At 39.4% G+C, this 18,926-nt stretch overlaps 1 protein-coding gene across 3 annotated transcripts in view; it reads right to left on the bottom strand.

Moving 5' to 3' along the window:
• The window catches only part of ITCH (itchy E3 ubiquitin protein ligase), a 134,151-nt gene that overhangs the window by 59,457 nt on the left and 55,768 nt on the right, over positions 1-18,926 (bottom strand). For all 3 annotated transcript variants that reach the window (XM_064382330.1, XM_012455158.3, XM_064382331.1), the window contains 4 exons: positions 15,929-15,974; positions 4,063-4,220; positions 2,540-2,723; positions 596-691 (listed from right to left, as the gene is read on the bottom strand). In XM_064382330.1, the coding sequence (XP_064238400.1) occupies positions 596-691; positions 2,540-2,723; positions 4,063-4,220; positions 15,929-15,974 (484 nt within the window). The remainder of the gene's footprint in view (positions 1-595; positions 692-2,539; positions 2,724-4,062; positions 4,221-15,928; positions 15,975-18,926) is intronic.

Below are 18,926 nucleotides of genomic sequence, written 5' to 3'. Positions count from 1 at the left end.
ATTAATATATCCTTAACTTCCCCAATTAATTTGAAATGATCTTGCTAGTACATACAGTTTTTAAAAATATAGTAAGAATTTCATTTTAATATATAATGATGGGGCTCAGTTCTTATTCATTTAAATAATTACTCTTGAAGAAACTAATACTGAAACTGCAGTATTAGTAAACAGGTAAACAGTTTAGATAAGAAAAGTTAAACAAGACCTAGGGAATCTTTAGGTCACAAATGAGTGAAAATAGGGCCAAGGATGCTGGCTCACGCCTGTAATCCCAGTACTTTGGGAGGCCAAGATGGGAGGATGGCTTGAGCTCAGGAGTTCAAAACCAGCCTAGGCAACATAAGCGAGACCTTGTTTCTATAAAATAAAGAAAAAAAGAAAGAAAGATGAGTGAAAATAAAAATGCACTTATCAGGCTTTGAATTAATCAGTTCTCTAGCTCTCTTCTTTCTAGTTTATACTTACCACAAAACAAAGTGGACAGAGAAAGGGTTGAAAGGAATAAGTAAAATAAAAATGTAGGGAAGACTATACAGATGTAATCCACAATTCTGACTAAATAAAATTACTATTTTTAAATTCAGATACTTACCCAGGAGGTAGAGGTTCTGGTCTATCCCATGTCGTTCTTTTCTCAACATGATCTACGTAGTAAACTCGTCCGTGCTGGTCCACTCTCTGCTCCCAACTTAAATACAAAATTAAAAGGCTCATAGGATACTTGCATGAGTTACTTGGCTTTTAAATCCTGTCTTTGCCTTTTTCCCTTAAAAGACCATATTACTGAACTAAGACAAATAAGGTTGTCAGTTTAGAAAGATGATACAAATACAATTTAGGAATAAAGGGAAGAAATGTAAACATCAGAGGGTGGCAGACAATGAATTCAATTTCTTCTATGCAAGTATCTGCTCTAGGAGAAAACATGTTTCTAAAGAGGCTTGAGGTCGGTCTACACAGTAAACCAAAGTCACTCTCAATCAGAGTACAATCAGGATTTGACTGGAAAGGAATGGCCAGGCACAGCGGCTCATGCCTGTAATCCCAGCACTTTGGGAGGCCAAGGGAGGCACATCACTTGAGGTCAGGAGTTCAAGACAAGCCTGGCCAACATGGTGAAACCCCATCTCTACTAAAAATACAAAAATTAGCTGGGTGTGGTGGCAAGCACCTGTAGTCCCAGCTACTTAGGAGGCTGAGGCAGGAGAATCACTTTAACCTGGGAGGCGGAGGTTGTAGTGAGCCAAGATTGCACCATTGTACTCTAGCCTGGACAATAGAGCAAGATTCCATCTCAAAAAAAAAAAAAAAAAATTAGCCAGGCATAGGTGGCAGGGCCTGTAATCCCAGCAAATCTAGATGGTGAGGCAGGAAAATCACTTGAACCCGAGAGGTAGAGGTTGGAGTGAGCCAGGATCCCACCACTGCACTCCAGATTGGGCGACAGAGCAAGACTCCATTTCAAACAAACAAACAAAAAAAGCAAAACAAAAAACAAAAAAACTACACTTTAATATCTTAAAAATAATCTATGAAAATAATCTTAAAATAATCAGTAGAGATTAAAATGGGATTATAAGCAGAAATTTTCTCAGTTTTCTGAATTATCTATCATTTTGCTATAATGATTCCCCTACCCTGAAGACGGAGTTTTACTCTGTTATAAAGGCTGAAGTGCAATTGCCTGATCTCAGCTCACTGCGACCTCCACCTCCCAGGTTCAAGTAATTCTCCTGAGTAGTTGGGACTACAGGTGCCCACCATCATGCCCAGCTAATTATAGTACTTTCAGTAAAGATGGGGTTTCACCATGTTGGCCAGGCTGGTCTCAAACTCCTGACCTCAGGTGATCCACCTGCCTCGGCCTCCCAAAGTGCTGAGATTACAGGCATGAGCCACCGTGCCCAGCCTATAATGATTTTATGATGAAAACAAAATTTGATTTTAAAAGGGATTTTCCCTTTCAAAGAAAAAGAAATTGGAATTAGGTGATTATTTTATTAATTGGCCTTGGTTAACATTCAGGGTCCTTTGGTGAAAAGATATATTTTTCCACTTTGCCCTGAAAACGAAAGACAGGATTTCAAATATGGTGTATTTTCCTTGTTCATTTTGACTCCAGATTCCCCCAAATCAGTTATAACATAAAAGCTGTTGGCCCGGCGCAGTGGGTCATGCCTGTAATCTCAGCAATTTTGGAGGTTGAGATGGGAGGATCACTTGAGGTCAGGAGTTCGAGACCAGCCTGGCCAACATGGTGAAACCCCCATCTCAACTAAAAATACAAACATTAGCCAGGCGTGGTAGCACAGGCCTATAATCCCAGCTATTAGGGAAGCTGAGGCAGGAGAATTGCTTGAACCCAGGGGTCAGAGGTTGCAGTGAGCCAAGATCTCACTGCTGCACTCTAGCCTGGGCAACAGAGCAAGACTCCATCTCAGTTATTGAAACAATGGAGTTTACTATTATTTTCCTTGTTAATAAGTGTATGAAGCAGCCAAAAGCCTAAAGACAATGTATGTTAAAAGTTACTCACCCAGGTGGCAAGGGAGCTTGAGTTACAGGATTTAATGGCCTAGGGCCTGAGCCTCCAGATATAGTAAGGGGAATTATTAACCCAGATGTTGCTCCTTCAGATGTATTTGTATTTGTCGGCAGTAGAGAGCCTGTACTAGACCCATCACTTTCAGAAGTGGTAGATGGTGAACCATTGACAGATGCTATAAAAGATTTGAAGAAAATAGGAAAAGAACCTTTTATTTTCTAAAATTCAGGATAGAATTTTAACTATTAAAAAAAAAGGAAGATGATAAATATAAAACTTAAGATGTGGATACACAGGTGAAAATTACTTAAAGAAATAATGAGAAATAATCAATGCTCCCTCGTAATAGGCTTGTTTACTTCTTCGGCCCTGTCTACCCCTATGTCCCATTATTAATTACAAGGCATGTACAGATTATCTGAGGAAATAAAAACATTTAGAATAGAAAAGTATTAATATTCCTTGGTATTTTAAATTCATTTATTAATTTTCCAGCTCCTTAAAACTGCTTTCCTATAAATCCCTGCAGATTACAGACCAATGTTTGATGTTGGTTATAATGTGGAAGGTCTGACTGATAAGCAATAATCTTCTTATAAATAGTTACTAGTCATGTATTACACCTTTAAGAAATACTTGTGAACAAGACAATGTCTAGAGGAAGTCACCAATATTATAACTAAGACATCTTAAAGATTCAGAACATACTGTTAACCAAACTATCTATAAAAGGGGAAGAGGAGGCTGGGCGCAGTGGCTTATGCTTGTAATTCCAGTACTTTGGGGCTAGGCATGGTGGCTCACACCTATAATCCCAGCACTTCGGGAGCCCAAGGTGGGCGGATCACCTGGGGTCAGGAGTTTGAGACCAGCCTGACCAACATGGTGAAACCCCATTTCTACTAAAAATACAAAATTAGCCAGGCATGGTGATGAGTGCCTGTAATCCCAGCTACTCAGGAACCTGAGGCACGAGAATTGCTTGAACCCAGGAGACAGAGGTTGCGTAGGCTGACACAGTGCCACTGCATTCCAGCCTGAGTGACAGAGTGAGACTCTGTCGCAAAAATCAATCAAACAAACAAAAAAAGCTTGTTTGTTGTGTAATTTTTTTATTTAAAATCTGAATCATTTAGCATTGTTGGGTTGTCATTTACTAACTTTTTAAAGAATATACTCGGATTAAGCAACCAAATCCTTGACTACTTAATACGTTTATGTTATAGTTACAAACCATGTAAGAAATGTTATTGCAATGTTATCTGTATTGCCTATATTTTATATTATGCACATGTCATTTTCATTCTCAATAGAGCACTACCTCAGTAACATCACTCTGAACCGAAACTTAGGAAAAAGGCACTTTTGGTTACCTACAGAAAGATCATTCTTTGCCAAAATCTTAAATGCAAAAATACACACAGAAAACTCACCTAAAAGAATTTCTTGAAACTTACCTGAGGATTAATTGCCAACCAGAACATTATTAGAGTACTGACAGCTGGAATACAAACCTGGTCTACGTGGGGTGGGGGGTGGTGGTCGTGAAGGTCTTGGAGGTCTAGAAGGTTTAAAACCACCATTTGAGAGTGATGGAGAATTATTCCCACTGGCTCTCCTATTTTCACCAGATCCTGCATCTTCAGGGTCATCTGATCCATTTGTGCTCACTCTGGGTAAGAAGACGGGAAAAGGAAAGGGGAGAGAAAAATAATAAATACCCTTTGAATTTAAAAAAAAAACAACAAAACAGCAAGAGAATGAAAACTTCTAAGATTTTAGGAGCTTAAAAAAAGATTTTTAAATTTTGGTCAGCCTTATTAAATACATAAAGAGCCTTTGGGTAGAATCCTACATAACCCCCAAAGTTCATCTAGAGATACAGTGAAGGGTTGTCCAAGGGCATAGAAACGCTTGCGGCAGTTCAGAACTATTAGATATGCTGGTTCATATTTCAAATAAGCCTTCAGGAAGCCCTATATAAACAGGAATAAAGTCAAGTTTTCAAAATCCTTATAAAGGGAACTACTTTATCACAAGCACAGATAACTTTACCATTGTTGTTTCTTGGTTTCCATTGGCTATTAATATTCAAGTTTGAGGCAGGGCTGATTTTCCCATGCTGGAGAACAAAGTGCATGTATTTCCCAGGGACTAGGCCCTGATATACCCACTCAAAGCAATAACATCAACTGGAGGCACAAAAAGGAAGGAAGAACACTAACAGGAAATATCGGACTGAAAGCTACTGCTACTGTTGGCTAAATATAGTTGATTCTTTTTCCTCCCAGAGGGGTTCTAGTCATGGATTACAAACAAGGACATAAGTAGCCAGTCTGCAGATGTCTCAGCCAAGGTTCTTGTATGTACTACCTCCAAACCACTACACAGTACTAATCCATACTACTAGGAATTTCAGAATAAGCCTGAACAAAATAAAATCTATTAGATTCAACTAACAGAGGCTGAGTGCTGTAGCTGACGCTTGCAAGTGCAGCACTTTGGAAGAATGAGGTGGGAAGATCACCTAAGCACAGGAGTGAGAGAAAAATAATAAATGCCCTTTGAATTTAAGAAAAAAACAGCAAGAGGATGAAAACTTCTAAGATTTTAGGAGCTTAAAAAAAGCTTTTTAATTTTTGGTCAGCCTTATTAAACACATAAAGAGCCTTTGGGTAGAATCCTACATAACCCCTAAAGTTCATCTAGAGATTGATTGAAAGGTTGTCCAAGGGCAATGATTTATTTTTAATAAAAACTGTATGCATGATATTTTGATATACATAGTGAAAAAACTTACTAACAGTCAAACTAATTAACACCTCTCTCTCCTCACATAGTCATCTTTTTTTTGAAACAGAGTCTCACTCCATCGCCCAGGCTGGAGTGCAGTGGTATGATCTCAGCTTACTGCAACCTCTGCCTCCCAGGTCCTAGCAGTTCTCATGCCTCAGCCTCCTGAGTAGGTAGGACTACAAGCACCCACCATCGTGGCCAGCTAATTCTTTTGTATATTTTGTAGAGATGGGTTTTCACCATGTTGCCCAGGCTGGTCTTGAACTCCTGACCTCAAGCAATCCACACTTCTTGGCCTCCCAAAGTGCTGCGATTATAGGCATGAGCCACTGTGCCCATCCTTATATTTTAAAAGACATTTTCAAAGTATGTACCACAGAAATCCTTTAGGGCCCTTCTATTCAAAGTGTGGTCTTTAAACCAAAAGAACAAGCACTATTGAGGAGCTTGTCAGAAATGCACAATCTTCAGAAGTATTCTAGACCTACTGTATCAGAGCTAACATTTTAACAAGATCCCCAGATTATATATGTGGACAGTAAGGTATGAAAGCACTACTTTGAGGGTTCCCTAAACGCTTGTTTTTAATAGATGGAACACCTCAGTAACTGACAGTCAGTACCTGATTAGTGTTGACTACCTGCAGAATATGGTCTGAAAAGAGTCAGTTTTGACACTGCTTCCCTTCCTCTAAGTGAGGCTTCCAAAACCATTTTAAGACTGCATATTGCCTCTCCATGCTATTTTAAGAGGTTCCTAATTAGTTTGAAAGAAGAGTTCTTGCTGCTTTTTAAGTAACAGATGACAACTAGAATAAACCAAAAATGGGAAAGTAAGGTTTCTAGCTGACTCTGCTACTGATGAGTTATGTGACCAAAGAATATACCCTAAAATGTATTATCTTGACTACAAGATTCCTAAAAGTTGTTAAGCTAGAAAATTCATACTAAATTACACATCTAGTGCTAGACAAGTTTTAGGGAGGGGAACATTCAGAGCATGAGATAAACCTACTATGATAAAGGTACAGCAGATTCCAAAAATGCTATGATTAGTTGCTGGGAATTAAAATTTGAGTGATTTTTAACATCCATGCTGTGCATCACTCTAACATTTTGATCTCAATTTTTCAATGTAGTTATCTGACAACCTATGTAGTACAACTCCTTAAATTTCCTTGATACTTACATTTGTTCCTCTTCCTAGATCTTGAACTCCAAAATCCCTCTAACTACAACTTCCTATTCATTCCACCTGCCTCCTACAATACCTTTTATTCAGTCTCATCATAACCTTCAACTCTCCCCACAATCTTTACAGTTCATCAGCTTACTTCACTCACTTGGGCTTCATCACAGGCTACTTTCCCTAGTAGTTTCAATTCCTTCACCCTTCCCCCAACTGCTTCCCTTCCCGGAAATTCTTTCACCATAACTAATCCCTCATCTACTTTTTTCACTACTGTTCTCTGGGACCGACAAATAATGCTGGAGAATGTTCCAGGTGAGAAGTTAGGTGTATTTTAGTGGAGTAAATAAACTAAGTAAAGTAGCATATTAAAAGGCAGACTGCTCTAAAAAAGATCCTGATAAATCTTCCACTGGGGGCCAGGCGTGGTGGTTCACGCCTATAATCCCAGCATTTTGGGAGGCCAAGTCGGGCAGATCACCTGAGGTCGGGAGTTCGAGACCAGCCTGACCAACATGGAGAAACTCCATCTCTAGTAAAAATACAAAATTAGCTGGGTGTGGTGGCACATGCCTGTCATCCCAACTACTCAAGAAGTTGAGGCAGGATAATTGCTTGAACCTGGGAGGTGGAGGTTGCAGTGAGCCAAGATCATGCCATTGCACTCCAGCCTGGACTACAAGAGCAAAACTCCATCTCAAAAAAAAAAAAAAAGCCACTGGGTCCAGTAAAGAAACATCTGAGGTTTTCACTTCCAATTATTTAAGACAAAAACTATTTTCTCCCCTCTTATTAAAAAGAAACCAGCCGGGCACAGTGGCTCACTCCTGGAATACCAGCACTTTAGGACGCCGAGGTGGGTGGATCACTTGAGGTCAGGAGTGTGAAACCTCATCTCTACTAAAAATACAAAAATTAGTCAAGCATGGTGGCAGGCACCTGCAGTCCCAGCTACTCAGGCTGAGGCAGAATTGCTTGAACCTGGGAGGCGGAGGTTGCAGTGAGCCAAGATCACGCCACTGTACTCCAGCCTGGGAGACAGAGTCAGACTCCATCTCAAAAAAATAAAAATAAAAAAAGAGCATCTCTTGCCAGTCCTTTGCATATAACTGCAATCACACATTATATAATAGTTTCATATTCTGGGTGGGTTTTTATTTGTTTAGTTAATACATATTGGGCATATCCCCCAAATTACTGAAAATCATTTTGAATGACTGCAGAAAATCATATATAGACATATCACAATTTGATCATCTTCTTTTCATTGGTCTTTTTGGGGATTTTTTTTTTTTTTGAGACATTGTTTCACTCTGTTGCCCAGGCTGGAGTACACAGGCACAATCACTGCTCGCTGCAAACCTGACCTCCGCAGGCTCACCTGATCCTCCTATCCCACAGGCTCACCCCACCACACCCGGCTGATTTTTTTTATTTTTTGCAGACACAGGGTTTATCCATACTGCCTAGGATGGTCTCAAGCTTCTAGACTCCAGTGATCCACCCACCTCAGCCTCCCAAAATGTTATGATTACACAGACATGAGCCACCGTGCCCTGCCTGGATTTCTTATTTCTTTCGGACAGATTACAGAATAGAACAGCCAAGTCAAATATTTTGAAGGCCAAAATACTGGTTGCTAAATTGTTTTTTTGTAATAGTGTTTTTTTTGTTTCTAAGACAGATTCTTACTCTGTCACCCAGCCTGGAATGCAGTGGCAATGATCTCAGCTCACTGCAACCTCTACCTCCCAGGTTCCAGCGGTTCTCCTGCCTCAGCCTTCCACATAGCTGGGACTACAGGTTCAGGCCACCACTCCGGACTAATTTTTGTATTTTCAGTAGAGATGGGCTTTGCCATGTCACCCAAGCTGGTCTTGCACTCTGGATTCAAGCAATCCTCCTGCCTTGGTCTCCCAAAGGTACTAGGATTACAGGATAAGCCATTGTGCCTGGGCCTAAAAAATACTTTTAAAGGTAATAACCGATCTGTTCTCCTATCTGCTGGACATTTTCAAATATGTACCACAAAATAAAAATGTCCATTTCACCAAAAAATTTTAAAATCTTTGCTAATTTGGTAAGCAAAAATGTTAATGGTTTTTTAAATTGAAGATGAACAATATTTAATATAATTACAGGTCATTTGAGTTTCTTCTTTCATGAACTATATATATATATATATACATGAAATACATTTATCTATTATAAAGGAATAGTTTTGCCTATTTTTTTTTTTTTTTTAGACAGAGTCTTGCTTTGTTGCCTAGGCTGGAGTGCAGTGGTGTAATCTCAGCTCACTGCAACCTCTGCCTCCCGGGTTCAAGTGATTCTCCTGCCTCAGCCTCCCGAGTAACTGGGATTACAGGCACGTGCCACCACGCCTGGCTAATTTTTTGTATTTTTGGTAAAGGTGGGGTTTCACCATGTTGGCCAGGATGGTCTTGATCTCCTGACCTCGTGATCCACCCGCCTCAGCCTCCCAAAGTGCTGGGATTACAGGCGTAAGCTACCGTGCCCAACCCTTAGTTTTGTCTGTTTTTAAGAGATCTTTACAATCTGAGAATACTGAACATGTCATATCGGTTAAATATTTCCTTTGCTTTTGATAGTACATTTTTTAATTTGTAAGAGTTTTATATTTCTATATAAATTTATTCAGCAATGAATTAACTTATTTTCTTCTAAAGGTTTTAGTTTAATTTTTTAAAATCAATTTAAAAGTCTGAATCTACTCTCATCTTGGGATAAGCTAAGGCACTAACTTGCTTTTTCTTTTTCCAAACAGCCAGTTTTCCATAGCTTATTAATCTAAGACCTCATTCTCTTTTGCAGCATTTGACGGTGTTAAATGTCCCATCTTTTAAAAAAAAATTTCTGTTAATTTGTGACAGTGCTTTTGTAATCTTGTACTCCCACTTCTAATCATCCCTTTTTTAGTTGTCTTCTTCCTACCATCCACTAATATATGTCTCTATGGTTGTGTTCTTGTTCTCCTTTTCTTTCTACACAGATTTTTCCCTAGGATCTCAAATTCCATGATTTCTAAGGTTAGCTCAGAGAATGATTCCCAAATCAATCTCTACTCTTTATCTCACTCTCGTCTTCTAGGATCAAATTATCAACTAAATGCAGGAGATCTAGAATAACTCTCCCATCTGAAGGCCCTCCCTTCCTTTTTTTTTTTTTTTTTTAAGATAGAGTCTTGCTCTGTCACCCAGGCTGGAGTGCAATGGCGCAATCATAGTTCCCTTCAACTTGTGCAATGGTGCAATCACAATTCACTTCAACTCTGAACTCATGGACTCAAGGGATTCTCTGGCCTTAGCCTCCCAAGTAGCTGGGTCTATAGGAACATGCCACCTTACCTGGCTAATTTTTTATTTTTGTAGAAATGGGGTCTTGCTGTGTTGTTCAGGCTGTTCTCAAACTCCTGGGCTCAAGCAATCTTCCCTCTTGGGTCTCCCAAAAAGCACTGCGATTATAGCCATTAGCCACCGTGCCCTGCCAGGTCCTCCCTTCCTTCTAAACATTCCCTTCCTATGGTCTCCCCTCCCTCTTAGGTTTTGGTTCTATGAATGATACTGCCATCTTTCCCAGGCAATTTTACTTTTCTTCTCCCTGTGCCTCTTGACACTCAATATCTAAGTTCTGTTGATCCCACTTTCACGTTCTCCCTCTACTCTTCTACCACCACTGCCACCACTGCCCCAGTTCTCGCCTTTGTTACCTCTCAATAGATTATTGTAACAAATTTCCATATACGACTTTCAACCTTCACTCACCACCATGTAATCTAAACTATATACCACTGACAAAATATTTTTTCCTACAGAGCTCTGATCATACAGTCTCCTGTTCAAACATTTTAAAAGATATTCCTTTCCATAAAAAATTTTTTTTTAATCTGTTGAGTCTTTACTTGCAAACCTCCATCTGGTCCCAACCTACCTAACAATAAAAATAACATTTGGTAATGGCTAAGCACTTACTTGTATATCATCCCAACTTCAGGTGGCAGTAAAGCATGATAGTTATGAGCTCAGGCTCTGAAGGTAAGGCAGTTCCAGGTTCAACTGTGCCACTTACGCTATTAACTCAATCAAGTTCCTTTCCCTTTCTAAGCTTATTTTCTCATCACCTATAAAAATGAGACAATAGTACCTAACTCATATAAACGTTTAAGGACTAACTAAAAGAACAAGGGACATGTTCAGCATAGTGTCTATCAGATAAAATAAATATAAATAGACTCATTCTACTCTCAACTCACAATCTGTCATTTCTCCCTTGCAATTACTCTATCTTTAGCCAAATACTGTGATGAAAGATTTCCTACAAAACAATCTGTGTTTTTCCGCACCTGTCTTTGTTTTTCTTCCTTCTACTTAGAATTCCTTCCCTCCAATTCCTCTAAGACATGCATATACAAATTATAGCTACATTTTAAGGTCTTAGGTCAAATATTATTTCTTCCATTACGGCTTTATACATTTTACTTTACACACTAACCAACATCTTTTAAAACAATCATGTATTATTTTCTAATAATAAACATAAAAATAACAGTTTAAAAAAGAAACAAGATTCAAAGAAGTTCTAAAGTAAAAGAGTATGAGATTAAGACAGAGTGACAGTTCTAGCAAATTCTGTACACCTGGACTTCGGGGAAACAGACTTCTTTTATAATGGAAAATTATAAAAGAAGTCTGTTTTTATTATCTGTTGTTATTTCCCATAATAGTTTGTTATAATCTGTGAAAACGTGTGTGTCTAACCATAGCGTTCTCAAAATGTAGACCCTGATCTAACAGCATCAGCATCACATGGAAATGTACTAGAAATGCAGTCTTAAGCCCCATCCCAGACCTCAAGAACCAGGTGATTCTACTGTGCTCTAAAGTCTGAGAATGAGGGACATACTAAAATAGTACTGGTGGTTTATTTCTTTTAATAAGTTTAAGTTATTTTAGTAAAGTGTGAGGCTAAAATTAAAAATAGATTTTGAAAAACAATCTGGAAATCTATACAGTATACAGAATTGTCAGCGAAACCAGCACCACCACCACTGGCTTTGAAAAGCAATTAGCTGGCTGGATGCAGTGGCGCACCCCTATAATCCCAGCACTTTGGGAGGCCAAGGTGGGTGGATCATTTGATGTGAGGAGTTCGAGACAAGCCTGGCCAACATGGTGAAACCTCATCTCTGCTAAAAATATTAAAAATTAGCTGGGCATGGTGCTACAGGCCTGTAATCGCAGCTACTCGGGAGACTGAGGCAGGAGAATTGCTTGAACCTGGGAGGCAGAGGTTACAATGAGCCAAGATTGCGCCACTGCATTCCAGCCTGGGTGATAGAGCGAGACTCTGTCTCAAAAAAAAAAAAAAAGAAAAGAAAAGAAAAGAAAAAGAAAAGCAATTAGCAGCTAATTATGTGCTACTATAACTTTGTTCCTCTCTCACAATCTTATAAACCTCTGCTAATTTCAACATACGTATACATCTGACCTATACATAAGTTCGTAAGTATATGGACAGGATAGAGAACCCCAGACAACCAAAATGCTATTATAGTCCAATAAGGTTGTAAGAAATATTCAAATCAAAGAGTAACAATCAAGAAGGCATATGTGCTGGGTGTGGTGCCTAATGCCTGTAATCCCAACACCTTGGGAACCTGAGGTAAGGAAACTGCTTCAGGCCAGGAGTTTGAGACCAGCCTAGGAAACAGAGCAAAAGCCTGTCTTTACACCAATAAATTTAAAAATATATAAAAAGTTAGACACATGTGACAATAAAATCTTGAACGTCAGGCAGCAATCATCTTGGTATTTCATTTAAAAAACGCAAACAAAAGACAACATTGAGAAACATAAACTATCCAGACATGCTATGGTGATACAGCATGATACAGACCATGTTTGAATTAAGATAAAAGGTAAAATCACCTAAGGCTATTAGTAAACTTCCTAAATGATAACTATGGGGATGGAGGGAAAGATGTGAAGCCCTTGCTTGTTCATTAGATATATACTGCCCTGGCTTTTAGTTTTATAGTCATGAAATCTGCAAACAAAAGCAAAGGAGAAAAGGCAATCACAGCTATGACTACTACACATTATTGTGTAGTAACATTTAAACAGCATTTGACAGTTACAAAATGCTTTTCAAACCCATCATCTCAGAGGTATGTGTGCTCTGGAATAAAAGCTAATGCACAGGAACTTAGGCTTAACACAAAAGACATACTCAAAGATTTGTCAGACAGTCTCAGAAACCTAGAAGACATTCCCAAATTATTTATGACAGTGATTCACTTAGGAAGATAAAAAGCATTGACTAAATAGCATTAAGTAGGGAATCTAGCAATGCCTTTATAAGATATTTAAAGATGTCCAGAGTACAAGTCGTTTGATGAAAATACTGTAAGAAAGAGACTTGCAGAGGCCAGGCCCAGTGGCTCACGCCTGTAATCCCAGCACTTTGGGAGGCCAAGGTGGGCAGATCATCTGAGTTCAGGAGTTTGAGAGCAGCATGATCAACATGGAGAAAACCCATCTCTAATAAAACTACAAAAATTAGCTGGGCATAGGGGCGCATGCCTGTAATCCCAGTTACTCAGGAGGCTGAGGCAGAAGAATCACTTAAACGCGGGAGGTGGAGGTTGCAGTGAGCTGAGATCATGCCATTGCACTCCAGCCTGGGCAAGAAGAGGGAAACTCCATCTCAAAAAAACAAAAACAAAAGAGACTTCCAGAAAGCAAATAAGCAACAACAGATTGGCATACAAGAACCTTTGAATCACCATATAAAATTCTTTCACATACCCGCCCCCCAACTCCTTTTTTTTTGAGATGGAGTCTCACTCTGTTGCCCAGGCTGGAGTGCAGTGGCACATTCTTGGCTCCCTGCAGTCTCCGCCTCCAGGGTTCAAGTGATTCTTCTGCCTCAGCCTGCCCAGGATCTGGGACTACAAGTGCGTAACATCATGCCTGGCTAATTTTTATATTTTTAATAGAGACAGGATTTCACTATACTGGCCAGGCTGGTCTTGAATTCCTGACCTCATGATCCGCCTGCCCCAGCCTCCCAAAGTGCTGGAATTACAGGCATAAGCCACTGCACCCGGCCCACATGCCCCCTTATTAATGCAAAAATAGAGGCTTATTGTGCAGAAGAAGAGGTAAATGCCCAAAGCAAACTGAAATACTAAAACATTTTATGGAGGAAGTTTCAGGAATTCAAGAAATCTTCTATTAAATATACTAATACTGAAAAGAGGCATAATATGAGACATAATAGTAGACTTTGGTCTACAGATATTTTATGTAATTTTTAAAACCCATCCTATTGCTTTTTTTTGAGACGGGGTCTAACTGTCACCACTCTGAGTACAGTGGCATGATCTCAGTTCACTGAACTCCCCAACTCAAGTGATACTCCCACTTTGGGCCCCCTACCCAATCCTGCAGCTGGGACTACAGGCACGTGCCACCAGGCCCAACTATTGTTTTTTATTTAAATATTTTTTATTTTCTGTAGAGATGAGGTCTCACTAAACTGCCAAGGCTGGTCTCAAACTCCTAGGCTCAAGTGATCCTCCTGCCTTAGCCTCCCAAAGTGCTGGGATTACAAGTATGAGCTACCACACCCAGCCTGATTGCTTTTTAATCACAGTGAAGAATAAAAAATTTCTAGATAAGAAGTTACTGCCATTTAATATTCTACCTCTTGTGAGATTAGTATAGATGATTCTCTGTCATAAGAATGACTCTTTGAAGGTAGGTATCTATTAGGTAAGACACAATTGCTTTATAAACTTTGATTTTCCTAAAGATCTTGATGAGTTGTCCTTAACTTTTCATTATAAAAACTTCAACCAGGCACGGTGGCTCACACCTGTAATCTCAGCACTTTGGGAGGCCGAGGCGGGTGGATCATGAGGTCAAGAGTTCAAGAGCAGCCTGGCCAACATGGTAAAACCCATGTCTACTCTAAAAATACAAAAATTAGCTGGGCGAAGTGGTGGGCACCTATAATCCCAGCTACTCAAGAGGTTAAGGCAAGAGAATTGCTTGACCCAGGAGGCAGAGGGTGCAGTAAGCTGAGACCACACCACTGCACTCCAGCCTGGGAGACAGAGCAAGACTGTCTCAAAACAAACAAACAAAAAAAACTTCCATATATTGTCCAGGTGTGATGGTTCATGCCTGTAATCCCGGCACTCTGGGAGGCCGAGGTGGGCAGATCCCCTGAGGTCAGGAGTTCAAGACTAGCCTGGCCAATATGGTGAAACTCCCATCTCTACTAAAAATAGAAATAGCCGAGCATGGTAGTATGTGCCTGTAGTCCCAGCTACTCAGGAGGCTTGAGGCAGGAAAATCACCTGAAACCGGCAGACAGAGGTTGCAGTGAGCTGACATCGCGCCACTGCACTCCAGCCTGGGTAACAGAGCAAGTCTCTGTCTGAAACAACAACAACAAAAACAAAACTCGTATATCGCAAATGCAGATAGACTAGTACAATAAACTGCTATGTACCTACCAGCACAACTTCAATAACCAACAGTATTTTGTTCTACTTGCTTCACCTATCCTCCTCTGCAGCATCTGACACTGTAATATCCCATCCTTGTGGATAGTTTTTCCTTACAGTCTGTGACATTACTTTTCCCGTTCTTCTCCCCTTCTGACTACATTTATGTGGTTCATCATCTTCTTCCTACTCAGTGCTTATGCAATTTGAGAAAAACAAAGAATCAAACGGAATTTTATAATCACTGCACTCTGTGGTTAAGACATGCCACTTTTTGCTTTAAGAGCAGAAACATCTCCTTTCCTATTTTATCTGCTATTACCAGTTTCCAGGATAACCAATAAGCAGTCTAAGTTAATTAACATAGCCCAAGGCTTTCAACACATTTTAGGTCCAATCTTGAAGGCAGATGGGCACATAAAAGTGCTAAACCTAGGCTACTAGCAAACAGCTGATATAAGGCTCTGCCCCTTCTAATGAAGGCCCAGATGATATAATAGCTAGTGGTGACCTTCACTTATGTGTAAAGCTCCTATCTCAGCTTTCCTGGAAAAGAAACTTAACAGCCAGTGATGGCTTTGGGATTTAGAATGCCCTCCCTCTGAAAAGGTGCCAATATATTTATTTTCTACAAGCTGAAGAAGTATCAACAATGTGGTTATCCCTAGCCTACTCCAGAGAGCTGTAATCCAATAAGCTAAGAATCTTCAATCTTTCACAAATATTTCCCTCTTACCTTGAGTTCTGAATTCTTTCTGACATTCATTATTCTTACACCATGAACTTGAAGTTTACACGAAAATGAATTTTTAGGAAATCTATCTTTCTGCATTCTGTGGAAGCAATCAATGAATGCTTACCTTGTTTCATCCTTGGATCTGGAGCCATCATCATTCTGAGAAGCACCTTTAACATCAAAGTTTAAACAGAAAATGAATTTCCAGAGAGTAGTTTTCATGTTTTTTTCTAAACATGGCATGTAAGCAAAGCCTTTTATTAAATCTTTGTAATAAGGAACTTATTATATCTTAAATTCCAACATGACTTTAAAAGGAAAATGTGATGTTCATAACTGCAAGAAAAAGTCTACCAAAATTTTGTGCAAATGCTTATAATTATGGATAAGGGATGTTAATTACTAAAGGTATATTATTCATGCACTACTACTCCTGCTTTTTGAAATATGTCTAACTCTAATTTAATCCTTGTGTTTTAACCACCTTTGTATCCCAAATACCTCATAAAAAAGTGCTGATCACCAGCAGAATGATAAAATCGATCCCAGAAATAGAAAAACCCATAACACCTTTCTTCTTCTACAGGGGCCTGGGAAACAGCTTAAAAAACAGGAAAGCCATAAATGAGAATCCAAGTGGCCAAAAATTAATGTCACAGTGTCCATATTTTCTTACTTGATTGATGGAAAATCAATATATCCTTAGAATTCAGTCAAAATCTTTTTACTATAGAAGTATTGGAGGGGCCAGGCACAGTAGTTCACACTTATAATCCCAGCATTTTGGGAGGCCGAGGTGGATGGATCACCTCAGGTCAGAAGTTGGAGACCAGCTTGGCCAACATGGTGAAACCTCATCTCTACTAAAAATACAAAAGTTATCCGGGACTGGTGGCAGGTACCTCCAATCCTAGCTACTTGGAAGGCTGAGGCAGGAGAATTGCTTGAACTCAGCGGGCAGAGGTTACAGTGAGCTGAGACCGCGCCATTACACTCCAGCCTGGGCGACAAGAGCGAAACTCCATCTCAAAAAGTGTTGGAGGGAGGCTGCTAAAGCTAGGTACATTTAAAGAAGGAAAAATCATCAAACGCAGAAACAAGATCTCAAATTCAACCATCTAGGTTAATTTAGTAAAGGAACAATATAGTCCCTGGATAGCATCATAGTTTCAAACAATGAAATCATTACCATATTACAACAAAGCATAATTGGTGGATTAATTCATTTTAAAAATGCTGAGTCACCACTATACTATACCATACTTAGCAAAGTTGGTAAATGTCTCATGCAATCTAGAAATATATATTTTTAAAATAGTATGTGAACAAATAAAATGTTGTCTACACAACGGAATTATTACTATTTGGTAATAAAAGAGAACAAACCAATGAAACACACTATGTGGTGGATGAGCCTCAAAAACATTATGCTAAGTGAAACTAGCCAGACCAAAAAAACCCACATATTTCATGATTCCATTTATACAAAATGTCCATAAAAAGGCAAATTTTTAGAGATAAAAAATAGAGACCGGGTGTGGTGCCTCACACCTGTAATCCCAGCATTTTGGGAGGCCAAGGTGGGTGGACTGCCTGAGGTCAGGAGTTCAAGACCAGACTGGCCAACATGGAGAAACACTGCCTCTACTAAAAATACAAAACTAGGCATGGTGGTGGGCGCCTGTAGTCCCAACTACTTGGAAGACTGAGGCAGGAGAATCGCTTGAACCCGGGAGGCAGAGGTTGCAGTGAGCGGAGTGTCACCACTGCCTTCCAACCTGGGTAACAGTGAGACTCCATCTCAGAAAAGAAAAAAAAAGATTAGTGGTTACCTGGGGCTGATGGTGGGAAGAGAAGCTCCTGTAAACTGGCAAGAGGGATTTTATTGAGGGGATAAAAATGTTCTAAACCTGAATTACAGTGTTACTTGAATCCCTCACTTAAGTTACTAAAATGTATTAAGTTGTACACTTGAAATGGGTAAATTTTATGTTGTATAAAATACAACTCAATAAAGATGGTAACGTGGTTAAAAATATGGTACAATGAAATACATTTTGGCTATAAAGGGTAAATTTCAATTTAAGAATATTTTAATATGGAATATATTCCCCTAAAATGGCTTATGAATGGGACATAAATGAAATCAGAAAACCACAACAAAATATCTAGCATAAGTTACTAAAATATGTAAAGTAGTATTTTGCTTTTCTCAAAATTAAGAAAACCATTTGGAATAATCCATTTAAATCTACCATTACATGCTACTTCTAAACTTTCTCACTACAGTGACAAAGAACAGTATTTTAAACACATGAGTTCTGAGGCCAGACTGCCTAGGTTTGTATTGTAGTACTATCATGTACTTTGTGACCTTACAAAAGTATACTTGACTTCCTATATGTTTTCCTTCATGTATAAAATGTGGATGACATCTACGTCATAGAGTACTCATAAGAATTAAACATATAAACATTTACCACTGTGCTAGCACACGTAAGCAGTCCATAAATAATAACTATTATTTCTCAAAATTTACATCTCATTAGTAAAGTCTAAACAAGGGCCATTTTTGTTCAATCTTTTTTTTTTATTTTATTTTTGACAAAGGGTCTTGCTCCATTGTGCAGGCTGGAGTACAGCGGCATGATCATAACTCACTACAGCCCCAACCTCCCAGGCTCACGCAATCTTCCCACCTCAGCCTCACAAAGTGGGAGGATGCATGGATGAATGCCACCACAAACCCAGCTATATATATATATATTTTTTTCAATTTCTTATTTTATTTTATTTTATTTTTTTGAGACAGAGTCTTGCTCTATCACCCAGGCTAGAGTGCAGTGGCACTATCTTGGCTCACTGCAACCTCCGCCTCCGGGGTTCAAGCAATTCTCCTGCCTCAGCCTCCTGAGCAGCTGGAACTCAAGCACGTGCCACCATGCCCAGATAATTTTTTGCATTTTTAGTAGAGACGGGGTTTCACTGTGTCAGCCAGGATGGTCTCGTTCTCCTGACCTCATGATCCGCCCATCTTGGCCTTCCAAAATGCTGGGATTATAGGCGTGAGCCACTGCACTTGACCATTTTTTAATTTTTTTGAATTCACAGGTTCTTACCAT

Source organism: Aotus nancymaae, unplaced genomic scaffold, assembly GCF_030222135.1.
Source record: "Aotus nancymaae isolate 86718 unplaced genomic scaffold, 86718_ANA_hifiasm-v0.15.2.pri h1tg000029l, whole genome shotgun sequence".
In the NCBI taxonomy this organism is placed as follows: Eukaryota; Metazoa; Chordata; class Mammalia; order Primates; family Aotidae; genus Aotus; species Aotus nancymaae.
This window is presented reverse-complemented; position numbering and strand designations above follow the sequence as displayed.